At 36.6% G+C, this 26,543-nt stretch overlaps 2 protein-coding genes across 3 annotated transcripts in view; both read right to left on the bottom strand.

The window, feature by feature from the left end:
* LOC109067048 (ras-specific guanine nucleotide-releasing factor RalGPS1-like) overlaps positions 1-20,750 on the bottom strand; it is a 107,190-nt gene extending 86,440 nt beyond the window's left edge. The window contains exons 1-3 of one of the 2 annotated variants that reach the window (XM_042752212.1): positions 20,418-20,750; positions 6,064-6,202; positions 306-445 (exon numbers count right to left, since the gene is read on the bottom strand). In XM_042752212.1, the coding sequence (XP_042608146.1) occupies positions 306-362 (57 nt within the window). In that variant the 5' untranslated portion in view covers positions 363-445; positions 6,064-6,202; positions 20,418-20,750. The remainder of the gene's footprint in view (positions 1-305; positions 446-6,063; positions 6,203-20,417) is intronic. The other variant, XM_042752208.1, reaches the window with a different exon arrangement.
* A 796-nt stretch (positions 20,751-21,546) lies between these two features.
* Positions 21,547-26,173, bottom strand: LOC109067053 (zinc finger and BTB domain-containing protein 43-like). The gene is given in 3 exon segments (XM_042752200.1): positions 21,547-21,754; positions 24,840-26,034; positions 26,037-26,173. Coding segments are annotated over 2 exon segments (1,251 nt in total). The 5' UTR covers positions 26,157-26,173; the 3' UTR covers positions 21,547-21,754; positions 24,840-24,903.
* Between the last annotated feature and the right edge of the window lie 370 nt (positions 26,174-26,543).

Below are 26,543 nucleotides of genomic sequence, written 5' to 3'. Positions count from 1 at the left end.
TTTTTTTTGTTCATATCGCACAGCCCCAATGAAAATGTGAAATGGTGCTTTGGCAACTAGCTGAAATATAATAAGTTGTCTTATTCAGAAAATATTTATTATTTCAAGTAATGAAAATGATTTTTATGGTTTTAGTTAACTTTAAGAATAATCACAGTTCCTACACTTTAAAAAAAATCTGCTGAAATAAGGACATTTTATTTCCAAAGATGACCCCTTGATTAAAGGTAATGAGTAAATCATTATTTGTCAGTAAATAATTTTCAAATATCAAATTTTTTTTTTTAGAAAGGAGGAGCAGTTACCTCAGAGGAGGCGGAGCTAATGCTGGTGCCATCCGATAGGCCGTTTCTACGGTACATGCTGGTGAATCAGCCAATGGGGTGCAGACGCCCGGGCAACAGTGGCCCTCAGCCAGACCCCACATATGACAAATCATCCATACCTGAAGACAGACAAAGAGTGACATCAAAATATTAAGATACATACTGTATAAATATCATTAGCTTATCGGGAGACTGACTCAGCTGCAGCTGCAATGGTGTTACAGAAGTGGGTTCAGTCCGTTGACAGGTGGCCTATGCATGTGTCTGTTCATAGGAAAAACTGATGCTAAATGTCTCAGGAACTCCACGGGGACTCGGTTTGCTCTTTCCCAGATGGCCAGAGGAAGTCCCTGCATACCTAACTGACCGATGAGCCGCCGGGCCGGGAAAGAGCGCAACAAATAGGAAAGAATGCAAGTTTTACAATGGAAATCCTCTCAGATCACTCACACAGTGATCAAAACACTTAATGGGTTATGGGAAAGTTCTCCACGCTCAGTTGGACATCTGAAACAGCTAATACATTAGCAATATGACCCTGCTTTTGGTCTGAGAATCAGGAAATTGCATTTACAATAACGGACATGTTGCTGTAAAAGAAAGCTTTTTAATCTCAGCTCCAACTGTGAGAGTTTTATCAAGTAGACCTCATATAAATCTATTGGAACTACAGGGTTGTTGCTACAGTATGTTCTGACTTTTTGCATATAAACAATTCGCAACACGACGTGCATCTATGAGTGTGAAGCATCAACTGCATCCTCTCTGAAATAAACAAGTTTGATGCTCTGTGTAGACTCACTTAAGCACTTAAAAAGGCAAACCAGAGAATTTATAGCAACTAAACTGAAAAGAAAACAGCTTATAGAAATCATCATGCTTATGTGCTCATTAACATATGACCACCCACATTTACATATCAGCATCTTCAGCCTGATGAACACGATTCACCACGATTCATCAATTCTACAGAAAATCTAGTTTACTGTTTGTTATGCTATTAAATTGCAAGAATTTTTGACTTGCATAGTTGCATTATAAAAATAAACCATACAAAAAGTCCAGATTATGGCCTCTTTAATGAACTGCATAAAATAAAGTATAATTTGACCTGTTACTGAAATGTCAAAGCACTCAGAGGAGCTGTGAAGACCTCTAGTGGCCAGATGAGTTTCTTATAGCAAGTTTCTCAATGTGAAATCCACACTGTTTTTGGCTTATTATCAAAATAATGATGTGACAGCACAACATAACTTTTAAATTATGGAGAGCCCAAAAACCAATGAAAAGATTGGGGAATGTATGATTATTAATGTTTCTAAAAAGTTTCACCAATGCTGCACTTATTTGATTAAAAATACTATTAAAACAGCAAATTTGTGAAATATTATTTGGATTTAAAATAACTTTTCTATTAGAATATATTCTATTATGTAATTTATTTCTGTGACGCAAAGCTGTATTTTCAGCATCATTACTCCAGTCTTCAGTGTCACATGATCTTCAGAAATCATTCTAATATACTTATCTGCTCAAGAAACATTTCTGATTATTATAAATGTTCAAAACAGTTGTGCTGCATCATATTTTTGTGGAAACAGTGATGAATTTTCTTCTCAGGAATCTTTGATGTCTTTACCTTTGATCAATTTAATGCGTCCTCCTTGATGAATAAAAGTTTTTTTTTTTTTTTTTTTTTTTTAAAGCAAACCAATAAAAACAAACTCTTCCTAACCCTATATTTTTGAATGGTAGTGTATTAATGCATGATCAAATCTGTTCACTGAACAGAATTATAAAACAAAATAAACATTTAATGATTTAAATGTCATGCCTTAATTTTATCAACAAAAACATACTTTGTTTTGATAGTGATTGCTGTGATGTGCTGTTCATGTTACATATAAATAATATACTAAACATAAACTACTAACAAAACACATAAAAATACAAACAATATGCTTGAACTGTTATAACTTAAGAATGTTAATACTTTCGTCGGTCACATTTGAAAACAAAATAGTTGTAACATTCATCCATACCACAAGATGGCAGCTCACAACTACAAATGACTCTGTATGTACTGCTGTAGTTACTTCACCAGAAGAGCTTTGTTTCAAACATCCATTTAATGTTTACATCACAAAAAGTTATTTATCTACTGTATATGTAAATAATACATTTGAGAGGTCACTTTGCATGTTCAATGTGTGACCCTGGACAGCACACAATCAGGGTGAATCACCATTCAGCTGAATTTGAGACGGCTCACATTTCTCTCTTCTCCTTTTCACAACCCTTTCAACACCACAATCCCAAACCCTCCATCTCTATCACACCAGAGCTGTCTGATTATACTCTGAAAGCGTTTCCTATAATATCAGCCACTGTAATCCCCCATGAGTCAGTGATAATACTATCTCACACATCAGTATTACAGTGGATCACCAGCGCAGCAGTCGAGCTCTCTTTCACAGTCTGTCTGACATCACCCGTTTGAGACGCCATCTGGACTGAGAGCGGGTGTGAAAGCTATTAAGTGTTTCCAAGGAGATGCACATGAGTTTATCTCCCGCTTTCACTTAGTCCACTCCAATAGAGTGGAAGCCTCAGTTTTTTTGTTTTGAACAATACAGGCTTGAAGAACGAACTTCATTTGAGGGGTTTATATTGAGCATGAACACCTGCCTGATCCTTAGGTCAATATATACAGAAAATACACTTAGCCCACTATAGTATAATAGTGAATTAGTGATAGTAGTAGGAGTAGGACTAAGAGTAAGAGTAGGAGCAGTATATAGTATGGTGTAGTGTGGTGTGGTGTAGTATAGTATAGTATAGTATAGTATTGTATAATGTGGTGCATAGTATAGTGTAGTATAGTATAGTATGGTATACGTCCACTTGATCCTATTCCATCTCATCTGCTTCAAGCCATTTCTCCTGCAGTTGTACCTGAACTTACTCACATCATTAAAATATCCCTACACACGGGTGTTTTTCCCTCAACATTTAGACAGGCTCATATAAGCCCACTACTTAAGAAACCCACCCTTAACCCATCTCTTTTAGAGAACTACAGACCAGTTCCCCTTCTTCCTTTCATTGCAAAAACACTTGAACGAGCTGTGTTCAACCAAGTCTCTGCCCTTCTTACACAGAACAACCTCCTCGACCGCAACCAGTCTGGTTTCAGAAGTGGACATTCAACCGAGACTGCCTTGCTCTCAGTTGTTGAAGCTCTAAGACTGGCAAGAGCAGAATCAAAAAAATTCAATACTTATCTTGCTGGATCTGTCTGCTGCTTTTGACACGGTTAACCACCAGATCCTCCTGTCAACCCTACTGACAAAGGGCATCTCAGGAACCGCACTCCAGTGGTTTGAGTCTTACTGTATCTCTCAGATAGGTCCTTCAAAGTATCTTGGAGAAGTGAGGTATCCAAATCGCAACATCTAACTACTGGGGTGCCTCAGGGCTCAGTTCTTGGACTACTTCTCTTCTACATGGCATCATTAGGTTCTGTCATTCAGAAACATGGCTTTTCATACCACTGCTATGCTGATGATACTCAACTCTACTCAACTCTATCAACACTCAATCTCATTCCATCCTGATGATCCATCGGTAGCTGCTCACATCTCAGCTTGTCTAACAGACATTTCTTGCTGGATGAAAGACCATCACCTTCAACTCAACCTTGCCAAGACAGAACTGCTTGTGGTTCCAGCAAACCAATCGTTTCATCACAATATCACCATCCAGTTAGGCACATCAACCATAACTCCTTCAAAAACAGCCAGAAACCTTGGAGTTATGATTGATGATCAGCTAACTCTCTCAGACCACATTGCTAAAACTGTCCGGTCCTGCAGATTTGCATTATTCAACATCAAGAAGATCAGGCCCTTTCTTTCGGAACATGCTGCACAACTCCTTGTTCAAGCTCTTGTTCTGTCCAGGCTAAACTATTGCAACGCTCCCTTGGCAGGTGTTCTAGCCAGTTCTATCAAACCTTTACAATTAATCCAGAACGCGGCAGCAAGATACATTTTTAATGAGCCAAAAAGAATACACGTCACACCTCTGTTTATTAATTTGCACTGGCCACCAATAGCTGCTCACATAAAATGCAACGCACTGATGTTTCCCTACAAAACCACCACTGGCTCTGCACCCCTTTACCTAAATTCAGTACTTCAGACTTATGTGCCGTCCAGAAGCTTGCTTTCTGCAAGTGAACGTCGCTTGATTGTGCCATCCCAAAGAAGCACAAAGTCACTTTTACAGACTTTTTTTTTTACGGACCTGCCCAACTCAATCGGAGCAGCTGAGTCCTTAGCCATCTTCAAAAATCAGCTAAAAACACATCTCTTCCATCTTTATTTGACCCTGTAACTCTAGCAATCTCTATTCTAATTCTATTCGTAAAACACTACCACTCTTTTCATTTGCTGCTTATTTTCTTTAAAAAAAAAACTAACACAAGCTTTCTAATCTTTTTGTATTCTATCTGTTTTCTTTTCATTTATTATACAATTACAAAAGCAAAAAAAGACCTCTAACACTAGCTTGCTCTATTCTTTTTCTATTCTATCAGTTTTCTTTATTACATTATTTAAAAAAAAAACCTTGCTATGTGTACTGCATTAAGCTAACCGAGACTTGTCATAGCACTTGAATATCATTGTTTTTTGTTGTTTTTGATTGCTTCCATTGTCCTCATTTGTAAGTCACTTCGGATAAAAGCGTCTGCTAAATGACTAAATGTAAATGTATATGTATATTGTAGTATATTATAATATAGTATAGTATAGTCTCGGGACTGATTTTGGTTAAAACTAATAGAGCATTTTTATTCTATTGTCTATACGTCTATATTGTTCTCTTTTTATGAAGGTCACATTAAAACTGTATTGGAAACTTCAGTTATTTACTAATAAACTTTATTTACTTAACTTATTACTTGTTATTTAAAAACCTTGGTTTATTTAGCTGCTTTTCTAATTATTTTTTAAGAAAGTATGGTAATCTAAATATTTAGATAAACCATATCAATATTTCAGTAATATCAATCAGTTTATATCAAAACTTATTTATAATCAATGTTTACACATCACAACAGTCACTTCCACCACAATAAACTTTTTTGAAATATCACAAGTTTACTTGGTTACAGTGGTGGATGAAGTATTTTTACTTTGTTTCTGTACTTAAGTACCTTTTTTTTTGAGTACTTTAGTGGAGTAGTTTTATTTTGGGGAACTTTTACTTTGTCTTCACTACATTCAAGTGCATAAAATTTAACTTTTTACTGAATTACATTTTAGTAAAAAACAACTTGTTATTCATTAATTCGAGCTGAAGAAATATCGACACCCCTTCTGAGAAATGTCCAGTTAGTAATGAGACACTGTTTCTACTATGAATCTGTTCACTACATTAGTTAAGGAACATAAAACTGAACTTTCATAACTTCACTTTCATAACTTTTTTCATAACTTTCTGGCGTCAAGCAGATACATGCAGACACATGCACATCAGTGACACATATTCAGTGTTCGGACTTGATCTGTCCAGTCACAGTGAGGTAAAAAGGAGATAAGCAAGATATATATATATATATAAAAAAAAAAAAAACACAGGTCATTGATACAGGATCCTGATCAGGTGTTACAAAGCAGTAAGCGGTGGTTCCTTAAAGTTATATCTCAATATAAAAGACTGAGAGTTTCACCTCCGTTGTGTGTTAGTTGTCCCCTTTGTCTTCAATCACATGCCTTTTTGTCACCCTCAGTCTCTTTAATTATCCTTCATCTCTCTCTCATGTCCATTAAAGCACGGCTCAGTCTGCAGCGCTAAACTCACTCCAGGATCTTCACAGACACAACAGCAAGCATTCAACAATACAGACATTTTGACCAATACTGAAAGTTGGAACAGCATGCATAAAAAGTGTCTTATGACTCATATGATATTGAAGTGTTTCTAAACATACATGACTACAGACTCAATCCAGACTGCACGCAAAAAAAAAAAAAAAAAAAAACCTTTTGTATTCAGATAACATACTTGGTGGAACTGCACATTCAAATGACTCAGAAACGACTCTCAAAAAAAAAAAAAAAAAAAAAAAACAAGTATCGCCCAAAACAGGCTTAAGACACAACACAGTAACTCTACAAAACCAGTTTATCAGGTAGAAAGACAGCGCATTTTCTGTATTATTCAGAGCTTGATAATGAGAACTTTCAAACAGGAAAATGCATATATTTGTCAGTCTTTTAAGAACTGTTTTTGGTCAAACTCCATAGCAACATCAAACTTAGGCCTGTATTTTTATGGATAAGGTAATCCCACAATGCAGTGTAATGAGCTCAGTGAAAAATTTTATCCAAGGTGGTGGACAGAGTCATAGACAATTATAAAATATTATAAAATTAAGAGCGGGTGGTGAAATTTTTTTGAAACATGCAAATATTTCCTGTAGCTTCTGAAAGGCAGTACTAAAAAAAATAAAAAAAGGACATTAAACATGATAATATATATTTTTTTTTACACATCCTTATCCTGTTCAAAGCTTCTGGAGCATCAGAGAATGTTTGAACCTTTTGTAATAGTTGCAGTATGAGTCCCTCAGTTGTTGTCAGTGTGAAAAGATGGATCTTAAAATCATATAGTCACTGCTGGAAAGGATTCATATAAGCAAAAGATGCTGGAAAACCAAAGAATTTGCACAACCTAGAGTCTTGCATATCTGCCATGTTTGTAGTTTTTTAACACTTTTCATGGGTGTTTGTAGTTCTAATCGAATCCTTGTCCACCACGCAGTGTGCTGTAGGTAATATTAGCTGTTAGAGTATTCACAGATCTGCACTTTGAATTTCTACCGGAAGCAGTAAACAATCCGAGTACGACTGGAATACTAATTTCAACATACTACGATTTGGGACAAACTAATTCTAATTTTGAATACTATTTAGGACGGATAGTATGAAAATTGGGATGCAGTATTTGTCCTACATGACTAGAGAAAAGAGAGAAAAATGCCTGTGCATGTGCCTTTTGTCAAAAAGGTAGTAAAACTTGAAAGCACACAATGTACTGAGTTTGAGCGAGGGTACAAAAATACATTAAAAGTCTGAAGGAAGATGCCAAATTACGTCAATTTCTTGACAAAAAAATGGGATATCATAATGCAGATAAAACCCAGCTACCCATAACATTTACACACATTACTTTGTAACAATACAAAACTCTTTGAAAACTTGCGCAGTTTGTGTTTTAACATTCTAAAATTTAAATGAAAATTCAAAATGTTGGCCTGGTAACTACTGTAACTGCAGTGTGCAAGTTTGTGCTGCTTTAATATCACTGCTCTACATCTACATCCTGCTTCACGCATGTGAGTTTCACTCTGATGAGAGCAGGAAACTGAAGCACTGTCATCTGCAGTATTTTTCACTAGTCAGAAGCAAGAGTTAACTTTACAGGTCAAGTTCAGAATGTGCATGCATATTAGCTGGACCGATCCAGAAAAAAATCCCCTAAACATTTACTAACACCAAATACAAACCCGCATATTGCGCACTGAAAACCAGATGGATGATGGTATGACACATGATAATATGAAATCGCAATTTGACATTGACAATGGAGATATTTACAGCAGAACTGATGTTTGAATTTTTTATCCCAGGGGTCATACTTGGCAACAGAGCACTTTTTTCTCATCCTTCCCACAATACTCATCTCCAAGGGACCATCGTCATGGCAACAGCAAACCACTTGGAATGTGGGCCGGCTGGCTGTGGTTGTGAGTTTCTGAATGGGCTTTGACGGTTGCCAGGGGAAACTAAACCCTGAACGCAGTAGGGATACTTCACCCTGGATGTCATACTTGGAGAAAGTTTTAGCATAGGCTCCCTAAAAGAATATGTAAGGAGTCAGGAGGTCATTATCAGAAATCTGACAGGGTGATCAGGACCGCAACATTCAGCAGAACTGTTCTATTTCCTTTCGCTCCAGACCGCCAGAGGCAGTGCTGAAAGCACTAGTGAAAAAATCCCCGCGCTCACGCTTGACCGAGAATCGAATGACAAAGTTGTCACCTCGTGACCCGTGACGCGCCTTGAACTAAAATTACCCCTTAGCACGTCATCTCAATGTCTTTCTCATTCTCGCTTGTTTAATCAAATGCGATGATAAGAGATCTTCAGGATATATCGTGAGCTGTTTAGTCTTGATTACATCTCTTTAGTATAATGACTGTAGGACCTACACACATCTCGCGGCGATGGCAGGGCTCTAGACTAACTTTTTGCACTGGTTTCACTGGATAGATTCACCCAAATTTTCGACCGCATCGCATTTAACACTGCATTTTTTTTTATTTTTTTTTTAAATCGCTGTCCATATAGGCAATATTGACTTGTACTGTAGATGATTAACTAACAATCTGGTCAACATAAAGTTCTTTATTTTAAGCACAATTCTACAAGAAAGGTAACTTACTGAAAAAATGTTGGTGCTTAAAGTGCTTCACTGAGCTGAAATTTACACTTAAAACATCTCAAGACAAATGAAATAAAAAGAAAATCTAAATTAAGTGTTTTAAGGGCTTCAAACTGAACATCTCATGGCTCAATGTCTTATGGACTATCCTCCATTGCAGTCACATACCCCTCGGATGACCAACTCTTGTAGTTTGGCGTTCTTGATCTTTGGCCACACTCTCTCTAGCAGCAAAATCTTCCAGACTTGACCCCTCTACACTGATTCTGATCAGATCTTCACTGTGTCTGAATGAAGGGATGCTCTAGTGTCTGATTTGAACAGCTAAACAGTCCCTAAACAGCTTCTACTACTGTCTCAGCTATTAAACTATTTCAGCTTTGTATGTAATAGCAAAGTGATTATATTTCATTTTGTTTTTTTATTAAGTTAATTTAGAAAAACGTTTGGAGAATTTTTTTTTTGTTAAATAGGCTATAAGTTTTAGTTTTTTTAAAAAAAGTAACAACCAAGCGGGCAGCGTTAGACAGTGAGCCTATGTTTGATCAATTTAGTCTTCTCAAATCATCACGACTCGCCTAAAATAAAATCTATAAATATAAAACAGTTCAAGCATATAACAATGTTTAAACATTAGACCCAGATAAATGTGCGCTATATCCAATAGTTTGTGCGAAGACGCTTCAGGACATGGAGACGCCATCGTGATAACTTGCCCTTTTTTTTAGTAGATACGCCGTCATTTTTGCTCATAAAGGTAAGAGTTATACATCATTCGTAACTGCAAAGGGTCTTTATTTGTGTGCACTCACAATATCAACAAAACGTTGCACTTTCTGCATCTCTTCTTTAACAGGAGTACAAAAATTAACCGACACTCAGTAAAAACATGCCTAACAGACATGATAAATATATCTATAGAAAGCTTTAAATGATTACATAACGAAATAAAACAAATCGAAAACAAAAACTCTTTCATTATAATCATAATCCGTAAAGATGCGCTTCTCTCTAAAGGCGCGTAATGAGGAGATGGCGAATCAGGATCAGCAACTTCATCCTTGCGACATAGACTCAGAAAACACTTGTTTATTTGTAAATAATTTGAATATCTCCTTACTATTTCCCCCTGTCACATTTATGGTAATTAATTTTGCCGCTGCTTTGCGGCAAGCTTGAGGCTATTGCATGTATTTGAACACAGAACTGTTCAGCTGCGTTGCTGCTGCGGGACACTAAACACCATCGAGTCGCTCTTGACAGTGGCGGTAGCACGGTCTCGTGTTGTTTCCACCAGCGCGGCAAACAGGCGGGAGGCCCGGCCCGCGTCTGAACTATGACGTGAATATTATCCAGAAGCCCGGCTCGAGGGGCATAAAAAAGTCGGGGTCCGTCGGGCTCGGGCTGAAATGCTGGGCTCTAGTGTCTGTTGTTGAACCACAGGGAGACTTTCAGAGTCGCAGAGACTTTTTTTTTCCCTCGAACGGCTGGTCGCACCGGTGCGACCTCTGATTTTTTTTAGTCGCACGATTGGACCAAATTGGTCGCACTCTAGAGCCCTGGATGGTGAGATATGGATTGCTGGATGTCAGCAAGTTTGAATGCCTCTGTGACGATATATACTCGGAAGCCCTGGCTGCCTCAGCTGAGAGCATATGATCATGGCGTGAATCAATAACGTGTGCCGTATTTATCAAATTTTAGGGTGAGTATTGATTTAACATGGATCCACTTCAATGTTCTACATGCCCCAATGTAATGGATATCATGGATGGACATTGCCAATGTCCTGCTTGTCTGGGTATGGATCATCTTAGAAAGGCACTGACTGACCTGTGCCCGGAATGCTCCATTATGCTGCTCGCTCTGCGTCACGCTTGTCTTGCGGGTCTAGAATATGCTTTGGATAGTTTACTTTCATTCAATATCTGAAAATCTGCCTGCAGATCTTTCGCAAGACTCTGGCAGTGAGACCGTGTCTGAGAAATCAGGTGGGTCATCTTCAGTTGTTGCATCCCTGGAAGGAACGTTAAAAGCTATGCTTGTCCACATCAATCTAGATCCCGCTCAACCAACAGTGGGTTCTGATAATATTTTTCTGCGTTGTGCACAGAGAACATCATTTACAATGCCTCAGTTCAATGACTTTACATCTGTGTTGGTGTCTGCATTACAAAATTCAATGAAGGCTACACGTCCAGATCAGTTAGCCCACACACTGACTGTAATGCAAGACCCAGAGACAGTAGGACTTGCTAGCATGCCACTTATAGAATCTAGTGTGGCAGCATTTATTGTATCTCCCGATGCTTTGTGAGAATGTACGCTGCCCCAATGTTGAGTGTAGGTGCTCTGATGAAGTACTGTCTCGTGGATACAATGCTATAGCGAACCTTGGCTGTGTTTCTGATTCTTTGGTGCACATACTTATGACTCTACAGTCCTCTCTGATGGAAACTTCATCTGATCCGTTAGTGACAGACTTAACTGAACTTACACTGCAGAATACGGGTGTTATTGCCTCTTTGCCATAGGTATGTAGGAACAATTTGCGGAGATTGCCGTTGGTATCTGGTCGAATTATTGGACCAGCTGCACAGGAAGCCTTGGATCAGCATGTGTCAGTGTCTGAAACTCGCTCCCGTCATGTGGGGAATGCCCCAGGACCCAGGCCTCCTCTAGCATCATCTGGTGCTCGATTTCACAATCTTGGTGTAAGACCCATCTACAGGTGCATCTCAATAAATTAGAATGTCATGGAAAAGTTCATTTATTTCAGTAATTCAACTCAAATTGTGAAACTGGTGTATAAAATAAATTAAATTCACACAGACTGAAGTAGTTTAAGTCTTTGGTTCTTTTAAATTGTGATGATTTTGGCTCACATTTAACAAAAACCCACCAATTCACTCTCAACAAATTAGAATATGGTGACATGCCAATCAGCTAATCAACTCAAAACACCTGCAAAGGTTTCCTGAGCCTTCAAAATGGTCTCTCAGTTTGGTTCACTAGGCTACACAATCATGGGGAAGACTGCTGATCTGACAGGTGTCCAGAAGACAATCATTGACACACTTCACAAGGAGGGTAAGCCACAAACATTCATTGCCAAAGAAGCTGGCTGTTCACAGAGTCCTGTATCCAAGCATGTTAACAAAGTTGAGTGGAAGGAAAAAGTGTGGAAGAAAAAGATGCACAACCAACCGAGAGAACCGCAGCCTTATGAGGATTGTCAAGCAAAAGCGATTCAAGAATTTGAGTGAACTTCACAAGGAATGGACTGAAGCTGGGGTCAAGGCATCAAGAGCCACCACACACAGACATGTCAAGGAATTTGCAGGGCAGCTGTGCCCTAATGGTTAGAGATTTGGACTTGTAACCCGAAGGTCGCAGGTTCGAGTCTCGGTGCTGGCAGGAGTTGTAGGTGGGAGGGAGTGAATGAACAGCGCTCTCTTCCACCCTCAATACCCATGGCTGAAGTGCCTGTGAGCAAGGCACTGAACCCCTAGTTGCTCCCCGGGCGCTGGATATATAGCTGCCCACTGCTCCGGGTGTGTGTTCACGATGTGTTCACTTCTCACTGCTGTGTGTGTGCACTTGGATGGGTTAAATGCAGAGCACCAATTCAGAGTATGGGTTACCATACTTGGCAAATGTCACGACTTTCACTTTCATTTGGCTACAGTTGTCGTATTCCTCTTGTTAAGCCACTTCTGGGGTGTCTTACCTGGGCTAAGGAGAAGAAGAACTGGACTGTTGCCCAGTGGTCCAAAGTCCTCTTTTCAGATGAGAGCAAGTTTTGTATTTCATTTGGAAACCAAGGTCCTAGAGTCTGGAGGAAGGGTGGAGAAGCTCATAGCCCAAGTTGCTTGAAGTCCAGTGTTAAGTTTCCACAGTCTGTGATGATTTGGGGTGCAATGTCATCTGCTGGTGTTGGTCCATTGTGTTTTTTGAAAACCAAAGTCACTGCACCCGTTTACCAAGAAATTTTGGAGCACATTATGCTTCCTTCTGCTGACCAGTTTTTTGAAGATGCTGATTTCATTTTCCAGCAGGATTTGTCACCTGCCCACACTGCCAAAAGCACCAAAAGTTGGTTAAATGACCATGGTGTTGGTGTTCTTGACTGGCCAGCAAACTCACCAGACCTGAACCCCAGAGAGAATCTATGGGGTATTGTCAAGAGGAAAATGAGAAACAAGAGACCAAAAAATGCAGATGAGCTGAAGGCCACAGTCAAAGAAACCTGGGCTTTATACCACCTCACCCTGTTTTTTTATTGGTCTTATGAAATATTCTAATTTGTTGAGATTGAGATTGAGAATTGGTGGATTTTTGTTAAATGTGAGCCAAAATCATCACTATTAAAAGAACCAAAGACTTAAACTATGTCAGTCTGTGTGCACTGAATTTATTTAATGCACGAGTTTCACAATTTGAGTTGAATTACTGAAATAAATGAACTTTCCCATGACATTCTAATTTATTGAGATGCATCTGTATAATTCTTCTCAACATTTCCACCATTGGAACTCTCAGACTACTCCAACACCACCTCCTAGAGGTGGTGGGACTCTACCATGTGGACATTAGTCTCGCATCCGACCCCCAGGTCCCCAACGTCACCCCCAACCCCGCACCTCTACAGGAAAGCATTTACGGGAGCGTTGATGCTCACGTCAACAGTGGGCTGTTTCACAGAAAGTCAATTGAATCATTGGAGATCAAAAACAATAAATCAGTGGCTCTTGACTACCCTTTCGAGAGGGTACCGACAGTTTCGCTGTCGACCTCCTGTTCACACCGGCGTGAGACAGACATTAGTTCACGATCCAAGTCAGGCACAGGCACTTGCGCACGAAGTTCAGGTGTTGTTGCGCAAAGGTGCCATAGAACACGTCGATCCCCAAGTTCATCCCGGGGGATTTTATTGCCATTTATTTTCTGGTCACAAAGAAAGACGGCGGTTTTCGCCCTATCTTGGATCTAAAAAACTGAGCTAAAATGACTAATATTTATATAAACAAATTTGAATGCTGCCTTGGCATCTAGGCTAACTGAACTAACTGAAAGTGTTAAAATTACTAAAAGTGAATAAAAAAAAATTACAAAAACACAAAAATTAAAAAACATGACAATTTAAAACTAAACTAGTAAAAAATATTAATATTGCATATAAATAATGCACATAACTGTATGTCTGCATATTACATGTATGCCATATATGTAATATGCATCATATGGTAAGGAAAGGCATTGTGTTCATTCTAACTGCTGACTGAGCAAGAACAACAGGTACGAACCAAGGACCAGGTGTGAAGCTGTGAAGATAATAGTAGAAAGAAAATCCCAGAGCTAATCAAATGTCTGGAATACTGATGGAGTCAGACTGAGGCATTGGACTCGTCCTCAGATGCACCGCAGAGCTGATCTGAGATTCATTGCATGACATCAGCACAGCCGCGAACACACTCAGCGTTTCTAATGGATCAAATGTCATATAACACGCCAGCTCAAACATCAAGGGAGTTAGAGGGGAAAACAGGAGAACAGCGAGGTGAGAATGAGAACGGGAGAGAGAGAGAGAGAGAGAGAGAGAGAGAGAGAGAGAGAAAAACATCACTCTCAGAAAAAAAAGGTAAAAAGCTATCATTGGTGCAGTAGCCTGTCAAAAGATACTAATATGTACTATTTAGATAATCATATGTATACTTTATATATGTATATGTACCTTTAAGGTGGCCTACTAAAATGCACTTAGGGTAAATTAGGTACAGAGTGAAGGAGTAATATGAAAATACAGAGCAGGACATGTTCCAAACAAAGCAAAGGTCAGGAAGAACTTACATGCTGTTCTTACAGACAACAAAAAGTTTAATTGTTTAGCTGCACAATAATCAAGAATTCAATTTATGTATCATATCATCTAGTTTTCAAGAGCTTTGAAATGGATACATAAAATCAGACTTCTGAACTATAATATTATATATATCATATATATATATATATATATATATATATATATATATATATATATATACACACACACACACACACACACACACACATTTCTGAAGGTTTCAACATTCAATATTTTCAATATTGACAACAATCAGAAATGATTATTGAACAGCAAATCAGCATATTAGCATGATTTCTGAAGGATCATGTGACACTGAAGACTGGAGTGCTGAAAATTCAGCTTTGCATCATAGCAGTAAATTACATTTTAACCTTTTTTCAATAAAAAAAGTTATTTTAAATTGTAATAATATTTTACAATATTTCTGTTTTTACTGTATTTATTTTTATTTATTTTATTTTATTTTCTTACAAAAAATGCAGCCTTTGTGAGTATATAAAAGACGTTCAAAATATTTTGAATGATACTGTATATATTTTTATAAAATTAGTTTTACTGTTTTGAGTCATTTATTTTTTAACTCAATGGTAGATCAAACAAACTCTGACACTGTTTTTGCTATAATAATAATCTGATCTTTTGGTTTCTGTCAAATGTTCACTTTTTCATGTTTATTTGCAAAGAGTATAGTTGCTGTCTTCTTTTTTTTTTTCAATTCCACAAAAAAATAACTGTATTGTACATCTAAAATTACTCATAGCATGATAAAACAATCATATCAATGACAGGCAGCAACAAGGCTGCTATTATAACCAGAATAGCGTAGCGGAATCGACCAGGTGGTCGTGTCTCAAATGTCTCACACATGCTCGCTCCTACATAAATACAGCCACAGAAGGAGATATTTGGGTCAGAATCTAATATTTCACACATTTCGATCTGCACTTTGATAACAGATGCTGTGTATTTTTAATGCTGTGTGGCTCTGAGGGCGAGAACTTAATCTATACAGGCTCCCCTTTGAGCTGACAGCTTGATGCCTAAAAATAGAAGCGCAGCGGGCCAAAGAGCACAAATAAATCAGACAAATATCAATTCAAGCAGCAAATAGTTAAACCTACCGATGTGTGTTTTTTAAATGGCCAAAACCAATACTGACAGGGAGCTGAACACTGAAAAATAAATAAATAAATAGTTATTATTGTATTACATTTGTTATTTATATAAAATAAAAATAATAATTTATTTCATTAAAATTAATACATGAACACATTTAACTCTAAATACACTTGAAAACAGCTCATTAGCACCATTTATTTAAGATCTGCCTGTCTGATATCAATCTACAGTATGACAGAACAGAGATAGAGATATAACTGCTTTATTTCTCTTCTCACTGTACACATACAACAAGAGATCTTTATGCAAGCGCTTGAGCATTATCTTTAATTAATCAAGTTCTTGGAAACGAGCCCCGCTTGATTCGACATCAGCAAAACTTGTCACTTTCAACAGGAAGCTGTAAGATAACGCAGTTCTTGATCACTGATCTCTGAATCGCTGTTCTCATTACGCATGTCTAAGTGATGTTTTTTTAAAGCATTAATTAGACAGCATCTGTTAACAGTGTTGCTGGCAGTTTCTGGGCTCATGCTGATCCAGACTGGAGGAGTCTTATGTAACATTAGGCCTATTATAATGGCACTATATAATTATGAGCACTGAAACCGGCTGAGTCTGTTAGTTTAAAATAACAAACGCTGTCAGGACTCTTCAACAGTTATGTTAATGCGATCATATACCCTGTTTAGAGCAGGCCATGACACTGAATGACTGTTTATTCAGACGGTTTGTGGTTTGTACTGTAAGCAGAAGATGGTCAGACTGGATTTTAGGGACTTACTGTACAAACTGGAAATATCAACAACTTACTTACACTTCCTCTTTAAGTTTCCAGCTGTTTTACAGATGAATGTTTACTCAAAACTGCACTTCCAAGTTTAAGTTTGGGGTCTGTAAGGTTTTTTAAGAGTCTCTTATACTCACAGTCACATGCAGAGGCCGAATTTATTCAATCAAAACTCAAGTAAAAACAGTAATATTAAGAAATATTATTACAATTTAAAATAACTATTTTCAGCTGAATTTTCAGCATCATTACTGCAGTCTTAAGTGTCACATGATTCTTCAGAAATCATTTTAATATACTGATTTGCTGCTCAAGAAACATTTCTAATTATTAGCAATGTTGAAAACGGTTTTGCTGCTTCATATTTTTGTGATGCATTTTTTTTTTTTTATCAGGATACTTTGATTAATTAGTCCAAAAGAACAGCATTTATTTGAAATACTATAGAATCTTTTATAAACTACAAATGTCAAAGGACAGATTTCTGAAATCAGCAAACTAACAGGAAAAAAAGATACATACAAGACATTTTAAAAACCTGTTCACAGCAACATAAAAGAACAACACCAAGGCCTTAAAGTACACTTCATATGTCAATGACGCTCACTGGAGTGAATGCGGAGTGCAGGGCTCTACGTGAAGAGCGTGTGAGAGAGATATAAATACAGTCTTGTGAACATGACCTGCTGGCAGAAGTTTCCTGATCAATGCTTGTGTAATGTCAGACGTACAGACAGCTGCAGGGGGCCGGGATGCCCTCATTTACCCCCCACTGCACGACTGCAACTCTACAGACAGACAAGGAGCTCAAGATGTACAAATATGTGCTCTGACATAACTGCACACATACGAGCACGTACTCTTCCTTCCTGATGGAATGAGAAACCTGTTTTTATGCTGAAACTGATAATATATGCAACTTGAAGATCAGCCTGTTTGTCATTACACAGTTTAAAGATTCACTTAATAGAATAGAAAAAAAAAATTAAAATTTGCTACAAATGTATTCACCCTCAGGCCATCCAAGATGTAGATGAGTTTGTTTCTTCATCAGAACAGATCTGGAGAAATATAGCACTGCATCACTTGGATGCTCTGCAGTGAATGGGTGCCGTCAGAATGAGAGTCCAAACACCTGATAAAAAACATCACAATAATCCACAAGTAATACACAGCACTCCAGTCCATCAGTTAATTTCTTGTGAAGCCACAAACTGTGTGTTTGTAAGAAACAACTCCATCAAGATGCTTTTAAATTTAACTCTGTTGCTTCTGGCTAAAATCAGAGTTCATAATCCATAATAACGCTTCCTCCAGTGAAAAAGTCTATCTCCTATTGTCTCTCACATTAAAATCCTCCAACAAATTTGTTGGTCTGTGCAGATTTCTCTCCTGACTCAGAGGAGACTTTTGCACTGGAGAAAGAAAGATTATGGATAGAGGACTTACAGTTTTTTTTGCCAGAAGCAATGGTTTAAAGTTAAAAAAATATGAATTAGTTTATTACTAACACATAGCTTTTGTCTTCTCAGGATGTTAACTGATGGACTGGAGTGGTGTGGATTATTGTGATGTTTCTATCAGCTGTTTGGACTCTCATTCTGATGGCACCCATTCACTGCAGAGTACCACTGTTGAGCAAGTGATGCAATGCTACATTTCTCCAAATCTGTTCTCATGAAGAGACAAACTCATCTACATCTTTGATGACCTGAGGGTATACATTTTCAGCATATTTTCATTTTTGTGCGAACTATTCCTTCAATATCCTGTTGTTTATACAATGTCACTGGTTTCTCTAGTTTCACTTTCACAAGTATTTGTGCACAAACAATTCTGCGAGGCACATACTGCTTACAAAATATATACAATGACTTTGATAATACAGTGTATATGCCATGTGGACGACTCTTATGATGTTTTTGTCATTTTTCGAGCTTAAAACTGCTAGTTTCAGTTATGAAAACACTTCTGAAAAATATTGTTGTTAGCATTTAATGAAAGAACAGGTTTGGACCAACATGAGAGTTTGTAAATAATGACAGAATCTGCCTTTTTAGGTGTACTACTATGAACCATTCTAGGAAAAAAAAAAAACTACATTTCATGGCATCTGGTCATGACAAGGCTATTCAAGTTTGTCCTGCAAGGTCAACTAAACCCGCATTCATGTGGCGTATTAGCAGATGCCACAACACAAGGCAGCTCAAATGCTGAATACTACACCGGTTCTTGAACTGATGAATGCTCTGGCTCTCAGCCATCAGGAATAAGCACCTCGATTCAGCTGAATTCCTTCTCACTTACTCCAAGTTTCATCCTGATCAGTTACACACGTCACACATTGCCTCCACCACAAGTGCATGAATTGCATATCAAGCAGTATAACAGACACTGTCTCTCAGCATCTGGGAAACAATGCCTTTTCCATCAACAAAAAGCTGCTTTGATACTGAAATGACCTAAATCTTTACAATGGAACACTTGGAACAAATGGAACATTTTTTGAAAACATTTACATTCAAAGAGGAATGTGGCATTTGCATCATCTATTAATATTAAAACAATTATTTAAACAATATCTCTGAAACCAGAAAACAATATCAGAAATGTTTAATATGATATAATACATATAATAAGAAAAAATATGTAAAATATGAAATATTACATAATGTCATTATTAATTAAAAATATATTTGTATATATATATATATATATATATATATATATATATATATATATATATATATATATATATATATATATATATATATATATATATAGATAGATAGATAGATAGATAGATAGATAGATGGATAGATAGATAAATGTCTTATATATATATAAATAAAATTGGCATCCTTAGATATCTTACAAAATAAAAAAAAAAGATTTTAAATTAATAATGACATCATTTTTAAATGTATTTAAATATATGATTAACATTATTAACTACATTTCTTATTAAAAAAAAAAAAACATAAATGAGAATAAAATAAAAAAACCTGTACAAACAATCAATAATTACCCTCGCACACCTGAAGGCAATCGACAGGTGTGTAGGAAAAATAAATGAATAAATAAAAGAAGAAACAGCCTGCACAAAGTGAATCTATTTGCAAGTGAGGACAGTGTGCGGGATTTATTTTTCTTCTTTTATAAAAAAACTTGTAAAATATTTATTTATTTACTTTACATGAATAATTTTAATATTACTTACATATTAATTTTATTTTATTTGTATTATATTATTATTATTATTATTATTATTATTATTATTAACTAAATCAACAAATATTTAGAGTAGAAAAGCAATAAAATAAACACCCCTCTACCCTTCTTAAGATATACCAAAAGATAAAACAGTGGCATTTATGCTTTCAGAGATATTACAATAATAATAATAATAATAATAATACATTTTATTTATAATGCGCTTTTCTTACACCCAAAGCCAATAACAGCACACCATATGCAAATACTCACTATATAACTGAATTTACAAATTATGCAAAACGACATATCACAAAACAAAAATTTTCTTTATAACTGCCTCAGAAATATTAACAAACAACGTGTCTATTATAGATGACCGGAACGAGCTGCTGTCTCTCAGGATTTGAGTCTCGTGCGTGCACACGCCTCTCCCAACATATTAACAACCGAAGCGGTCACGCGCACAGGGATGTAACCTTTCACCTTTACTAACCCGTGTTAATGAATGACGTACACAGACTGTTCCTAATCAATACACCATCGATTCATCCATAAAATCAATCAAGTCAAAATCTGGTCTGCCTACCTTTCATCTCCGTACTGTATGATCCTGGATCAATGAGAAGAAACAATCACGTTTTGCCTCCAGTCATCCATTAAACTGGCTCAACTGCGCGTATGATCCAATTCAGTGCGTCATGTTATTATCCAGAGCGTCAGGGCGATGTTATATGTTTATAAATGTAAAGACATTTGCGAGAGATGTACACAAATATGGCAGAGATACACAAATATCATACTCCCAAAACAAGCGAAACATTCATGGGCAGGAAGTGTCAGGTAGGTTCCTTTGATCTAATGGACGGGTCAACTGCCCAATCACATGGGTTATACGCACATTCAACCCCGCCCACCATGGAGCGCTGGCCAATCGCGTTGAAGCACCGGGTCTATGTGAATTTGAAGTGGACGCGCAGGTGCATCTCAGCAACAGTGATATCTTCCTCTACTAACATTTTACCAATCTTATTATAGTCTTAAATAAATTACATACTTACAAATCTAAAAAAAAGAAAAAAAATATGAATCTATATTAAGATGATTTTTAAGTCAACTTTATACGTTAACTTTATACAGACACTCTTTAGACAATAAAAAGATTTTCTGTATTTAAGTATTTATGTCTTCATTTCAGTTGTTTGTCTGAATAAATGTTTAAATTTATTTTGAAAAATTACATACAATATATATATTGTAAAATGTGCCAGAACAAATTCATCTTGATAACGTCAGACAACACTTAAGCAAAACATGGTCAGGTCAAAGTGTCTGAATAATTTTTGGTCCCAAATGTGTATCAGTTTTACTGGTAGTTCACTGTATGAATTATTTTAAGAGAGAGAAAGAGAGAGAGAGAGAGAGAGAGATTTATTTTTGGGTATAATATGTCACGGTTTACTTTATTTTGCTATCCTCGCTTACATAAATGAACTATAGTTCTGAACTATATGAACACTCTCTCTCTCTCTCTCTCTCTCTCTCTCTCTCTCTCTCTCTCTATGGAAGTAAATTACCTTAAATATGTTTTTAAAATTGCAGCAGGTTATTTGATCATAGAACTAATTATGTGAGTTGAGACTGCCATCTACTGACTGAAACCTGGAATTAAAAAGTCTTTGCAACTCAAACACAAAATGAATTGTTCTTCGTGGATCTCCAGTACAAATAAAACATTTATTGCTAAACACGTTTTTATACAAATCTCACAAATGTTCACAAAGTTCTTCTATAAGAAGAAAACACAACAGAAGTGTAAGTGGGAATTGGTGCCATCTGCAAAGAAAGGTTCTCTGATAAACTGATCGTGCTCTGATAAAACAGTCCTGTTGAGGTAGTGATCCGTCCAACATCCTAAAGCTCTGCCTATAGATTAAGAAAATTTGGTCACTTCAGAATATATACTTGAGAAAATATATTTTTATATAACCGTTTCCAATTAAAATGGTTACAATTTTCAATTGTAACAAATCTACTATATATATATATATATAGTACAGACCTAAAGTTTGGAAACATTACTATTTTTAATGTTTTTGAAAGTTATAATAATATTTCACAATATTACTGTTTTTTCTGTATTTTTAATCAAATAAATGCAGGCTTGATGAGCAGAAGAAACTTCTTTCAAAAACACATTAAAAATAGTAATGTTTACAAACTTTTGGTCTGTACTATATATATATATATATATATATATATATATATATAAATTTATATATATATAGATAATATATATATATATATATATATATATAATTTAATACATGGTAAAATTTATTTTTCATAAATATATTCTGATTCACTTTGACTATTGAGAGGTGATTTTTAATGGTACTGTTTACTTAATTTTTTCACATGCTCTGTTTCCGCCTACATGATTGTCATTTGTTTGTTCTGTCTGACGCATATAGAAATTTGCACATTCATAATTTTTAAAAAAAAAACAAGCATAATTCAAAGACTTTTTACATACTACAGTACAACTTACCAATAATTGGCGATTGCCAAAACTACATGTTTGAAATCTTCTTTAGAGTGTTATACTAGCTTACAACACTTTCAGATATAATTCAATATTCGAAGAAAAGCCCTATTTATTTGATCTACTGTAAAACTATAATAAAATAAGCCTACATTTTGTTCTAATTAAGCACTGTTTAAATTCCATGCACCATCTTAAACTACTAAATACCACAGCATCTGAGGTATCGTTGTAACAGAGGTTTGCAGCAAATTCACAAACAGACCGTTAAAGCAAACTACTGAAAGCCATCCGTTCATGGCACGTTCTGTACATCAGATTCAGAAAATAATACAAGTGAACACCCAGCTGCTTTTCTACAAATGTTTTACAGCCCTTTGACTTTTTTACTTTGCTTTTTGTGCTCTTTTGATATTTGCATGAAATGTCTTTGTGAACTAAAACAATAAAGATGTGTTCTCAGATTCATTTCATTGATATTTGATATTTACAGGTGGCTGTGCTTTGATATTCCTCTCTGAAATCCACTTTAATTCAATACTGTAAATACAGATGAATTTTACAAACCCATCAGTAAACATGCCCTGGTCATTTTTTTCACCCCCCAAATTAAAAGAAATGCATTAATTAATGGGAATATGAAGTTATATTTTGCATAAAGAAAATAAAACCTTTTCCTTTACCAAAACTATCATTAAAAATTGTGAGAGTAAAAAAGATTAATCTAATTCCTGTATTTAAAAGTAATTAGATTATTTAAAATACTGAGAATTACAAACAAATAAACTGTAAAACAAATGACAATAATAAATGTGCTAAAGGAAGATTCAATATCTTTATGCAGTTTTTTAAATTTTTGTATTTTATGGGTTTGTGAAATATGACTTGGACATGTTATTTGAAAGATTCACCCATTTAGAGATGACATTTGTAATATTTTACAATTATGGCACATTCTAAAAACACATACTGAAAAATACTGTTTGCAGAAGGAGATGAAAATGTCAATGCCATTAATGCAGCATTATGTAAGATTTTATTTAACTTTTTCCTTTCAAAATCCTCCTAATAAATCCGTTGACTTTTAGAGCATGAAATGGATTAGAATAGATTAGCAGCTGAAACATGCACCGTTCTCAGTGAAATCCTATCAGAAATGCTCTAGCAACAGAGATCTGCAATAGCAAACACTGCATCCAGCTCAACCAAAGCAAATGAAATCCAGCATAATGCTGCATTGGGGAATATTTCTATTTACATAAGATAAACCTTGTTAAAACTCCAAAGCGCTTTGTGAGTCTTTAAACCTGAATATTTTGACAGCATTTGAGGATCTTGTGTAGAATGTGGTCATATTTTTTCCTTCAGATATACTAATCATTCTGAGACATTAGAATGACACTGAAGTCAACATGAAATGGCATTTTACTGTAATAACATCTATTAGGAAGAGACATTTTTGGCTTCATGTTGACTTTATGTCATTCCATGTGGAGAGACTTCTGGTCAAAAGTTAGTAATATTAATATTTTTTAAATGTTGTTTTAAAGAAGTCTCTACTGTTCAACACGGCTGCATTTATTTGATGAATAATATAGTAAAAAAAAATATTATGATGAAATATAAATAAAAATTAAAACAAAAAACAACTTTTTTTTATTTTTAATAAATTTAAAAAATATAAAAAAATTCAATTAATTTCTGCAACTTGCAACTGAATTTTCAGCATCATTACTCCAGTCTTCAGTGTCACATGATCTTCAGAAATCATTCTGATATGATGATTTGCTGCTTAGTTATTATCAGTTATTATTAATGCTTAATTATTAGTATTGTTTCTTATTATTATCAATGCTGAAAATATGTGGAATTTGTGGAAACCATATTGCATTTTTCAGGATCCTTTAATGGATAAAGTTTAAAGCATTTATATGAAATAGAAAACTTTTGTAACATTATAAACGTTTACTGACACTTTTGATCAATTTAATGCATCCTTGTTGAATAAAAGTATTCATTTCAATGTTTAAAAAAATCTTTCCTAAAGGTAGTGTATCACCGTTCCTACAAAAATATAAAGCTGTACTTTTTTCAACACTGATAATAATCAGAAATGTTTCTTAAGCAGCAAATCAGCATATTATTATGATTTCTGAAGATCATGTGACACTGAAGACTGCAGTAATGATGCTGAAAATTCAGCTTTGACTCACAGGAATTAATTATATTTGAATATAATTTCAAATAAAAAAAACTGTTGTTTTAAACTGTATTAATATTTCACAATATTACTGATTTTACTGTATTTTTGATAAATAAATGCAGCTTTGGTAAGCAGAAGGAACTTCTTCTAAAAACATTTCAAAAATGTAATTATTCCGAACTTTTGACCAGTAGGACACACTTGAATGAACTGAACAGAAGGCTTTTATTCAAAGTTGAGGTGCTTGTTTAAAATAATCTTACACTGGCTAGTTTGGCATTCAGGTAAAGGATGCTTCCAAGCTGAGGTTTCTCAAACTCGTGAACACTAGCAGCTCTGGGAGGCCCGTCGGGTCTGATGGGCCCTTGCACACGTGGAGGTATGTCGGTTGAAGCTGTCTCTCCACATGAAGCGTTTGGAGCACAGGCTGCACTCGTAGGGTTTGATGCCCGTGTGGATCTTCATGTGGCCCACCAAGTGATGCTTCATTTTGAAGCTTTTGCTGCAAACGGCACAACTGAACGGCCTCAGACCCAGATGCATGCTCATGTGCCGATCCCTCTGGCTTTTGTGCGTGAAACTTTTGCCGCACTGGCACGGATAGAGCTTGTAAACCACTGAAGCGAAGCCTGAGTGAGAGGTCTGCTCCTTTAGGCCGCTGTCATCCGGCGTCTCGTCTTTAGAAACATCTGCACCTCCTTCGAGCTGAAGTTTATCCCTGGACACTGGGTTGGAAAGCTCGTCCGAGGCTTGCGAAAAGCCCTCCATGGAGGTCCCGTAGAAGTCCAAGGGCTCTTCGTAGGTGCAATCTCGATCCAAGCACTCCACCAGTTTCTCATCAAAACAATCCTCTGCTGTGTTGGGATTGTGAGAGTTGTTGTCTGGATCGTTTACGGCGTGTTCAGCGCCAAACAGGCCATCGCAAGCATCTCGATTCTGCCTTTCGACTTTTATGTGCACCTTCTTTCTGTGTCCCATTATGCTCGGTGGCACATAAGCTGGTCTAGAGCACTGGTTTTCCATTGCATCCGAGCCATTCTCACTGCTCGGATCATCTGGAGACGAACAACCAGCGCTTTCTAATGTGCCTGGCCCGTGATCGGCTAGATCTCCTTGACCTGCAGTCTGACCAGCATCCTCATTATCAGTGGCATAACCATCACCTTTTGGAGATGATCCATGGTCCATCCGGTTTTTCTTCCCTACTTCAAGAAGCTCAGTGCATTTGTCCACCACGTGCCACATTTGCAGGAAGCTTGCGGCGGTTAAGAAGGAAACCACCTCTCCGGACGGCACCGAAAGCCCTCCCGTGTAGCACGACAACAGGAGCTGCTCAAAAACACACGGATGCATGACGTCCGGCAACACAACACGGGAGCTGTTCTTCAGCAGCACCTGATCGCAGAAGTACGGAGAGCTGGCGGCCAGAACCGCGCGGTGGGCCGCGAAACTGATGGCCACCGAGTGGACACGATGAGGTCACACAGCTGCCCTCTCTGCCGCTGCTGGTTCAGCTTCTTCAGGAGCGAGCAGGAGAAATCCGGGAACTCCACATGGAAGGAGTTTGCATCAGTCTCCATGGTTACGCAGAATCTAAACTCTCTAAGAAAAAGGCAGGGTAGATTAGTGTGTACTAGTCAAAATCCTCTATACTAAAAAGTGCAAAGGATCAAAAGACAATGAGACATGCAAATAACAAAATGCAAATTTTTCTAATAATTAAACGGCCAGGAGTCAATTATTCTGCTTATACTATGGTTACCACACCTCAAGACATCGATCAGATGATACAATACAAGGGATTCGTCCGGTTTTTGTACTTAAATCACTATTGTGAGTAGAATTATTTCTTCCACATCTCATCCAACGCCTCTTTTGCTTGTTCCAAAACGTCATTTTAAAGCTGGTAACGGAGGCTTGAGCTGCTGATAGCTTTCTAATGCCGTTATTAATGAAGTTATTAGAAA

The sequence above is a fragment of the Cyprinus carpio genome, chromosome A5, assembly GCF_018340385.1.
Source record: "Cyprinus carpio isolate SPL01 chromosome A5, ASM1834038v1, whole genome shotgun sequence".
Lineage (NCBI taxonomy): Eukaryota > Metazoa > Chordata > Actinopteri > Cypriniformes > Cyprinidae > Cyprinus > Cyprinus carpio.
This window is presented reverse-complemented; position numbering and strand designations above follow the sequence as displayed.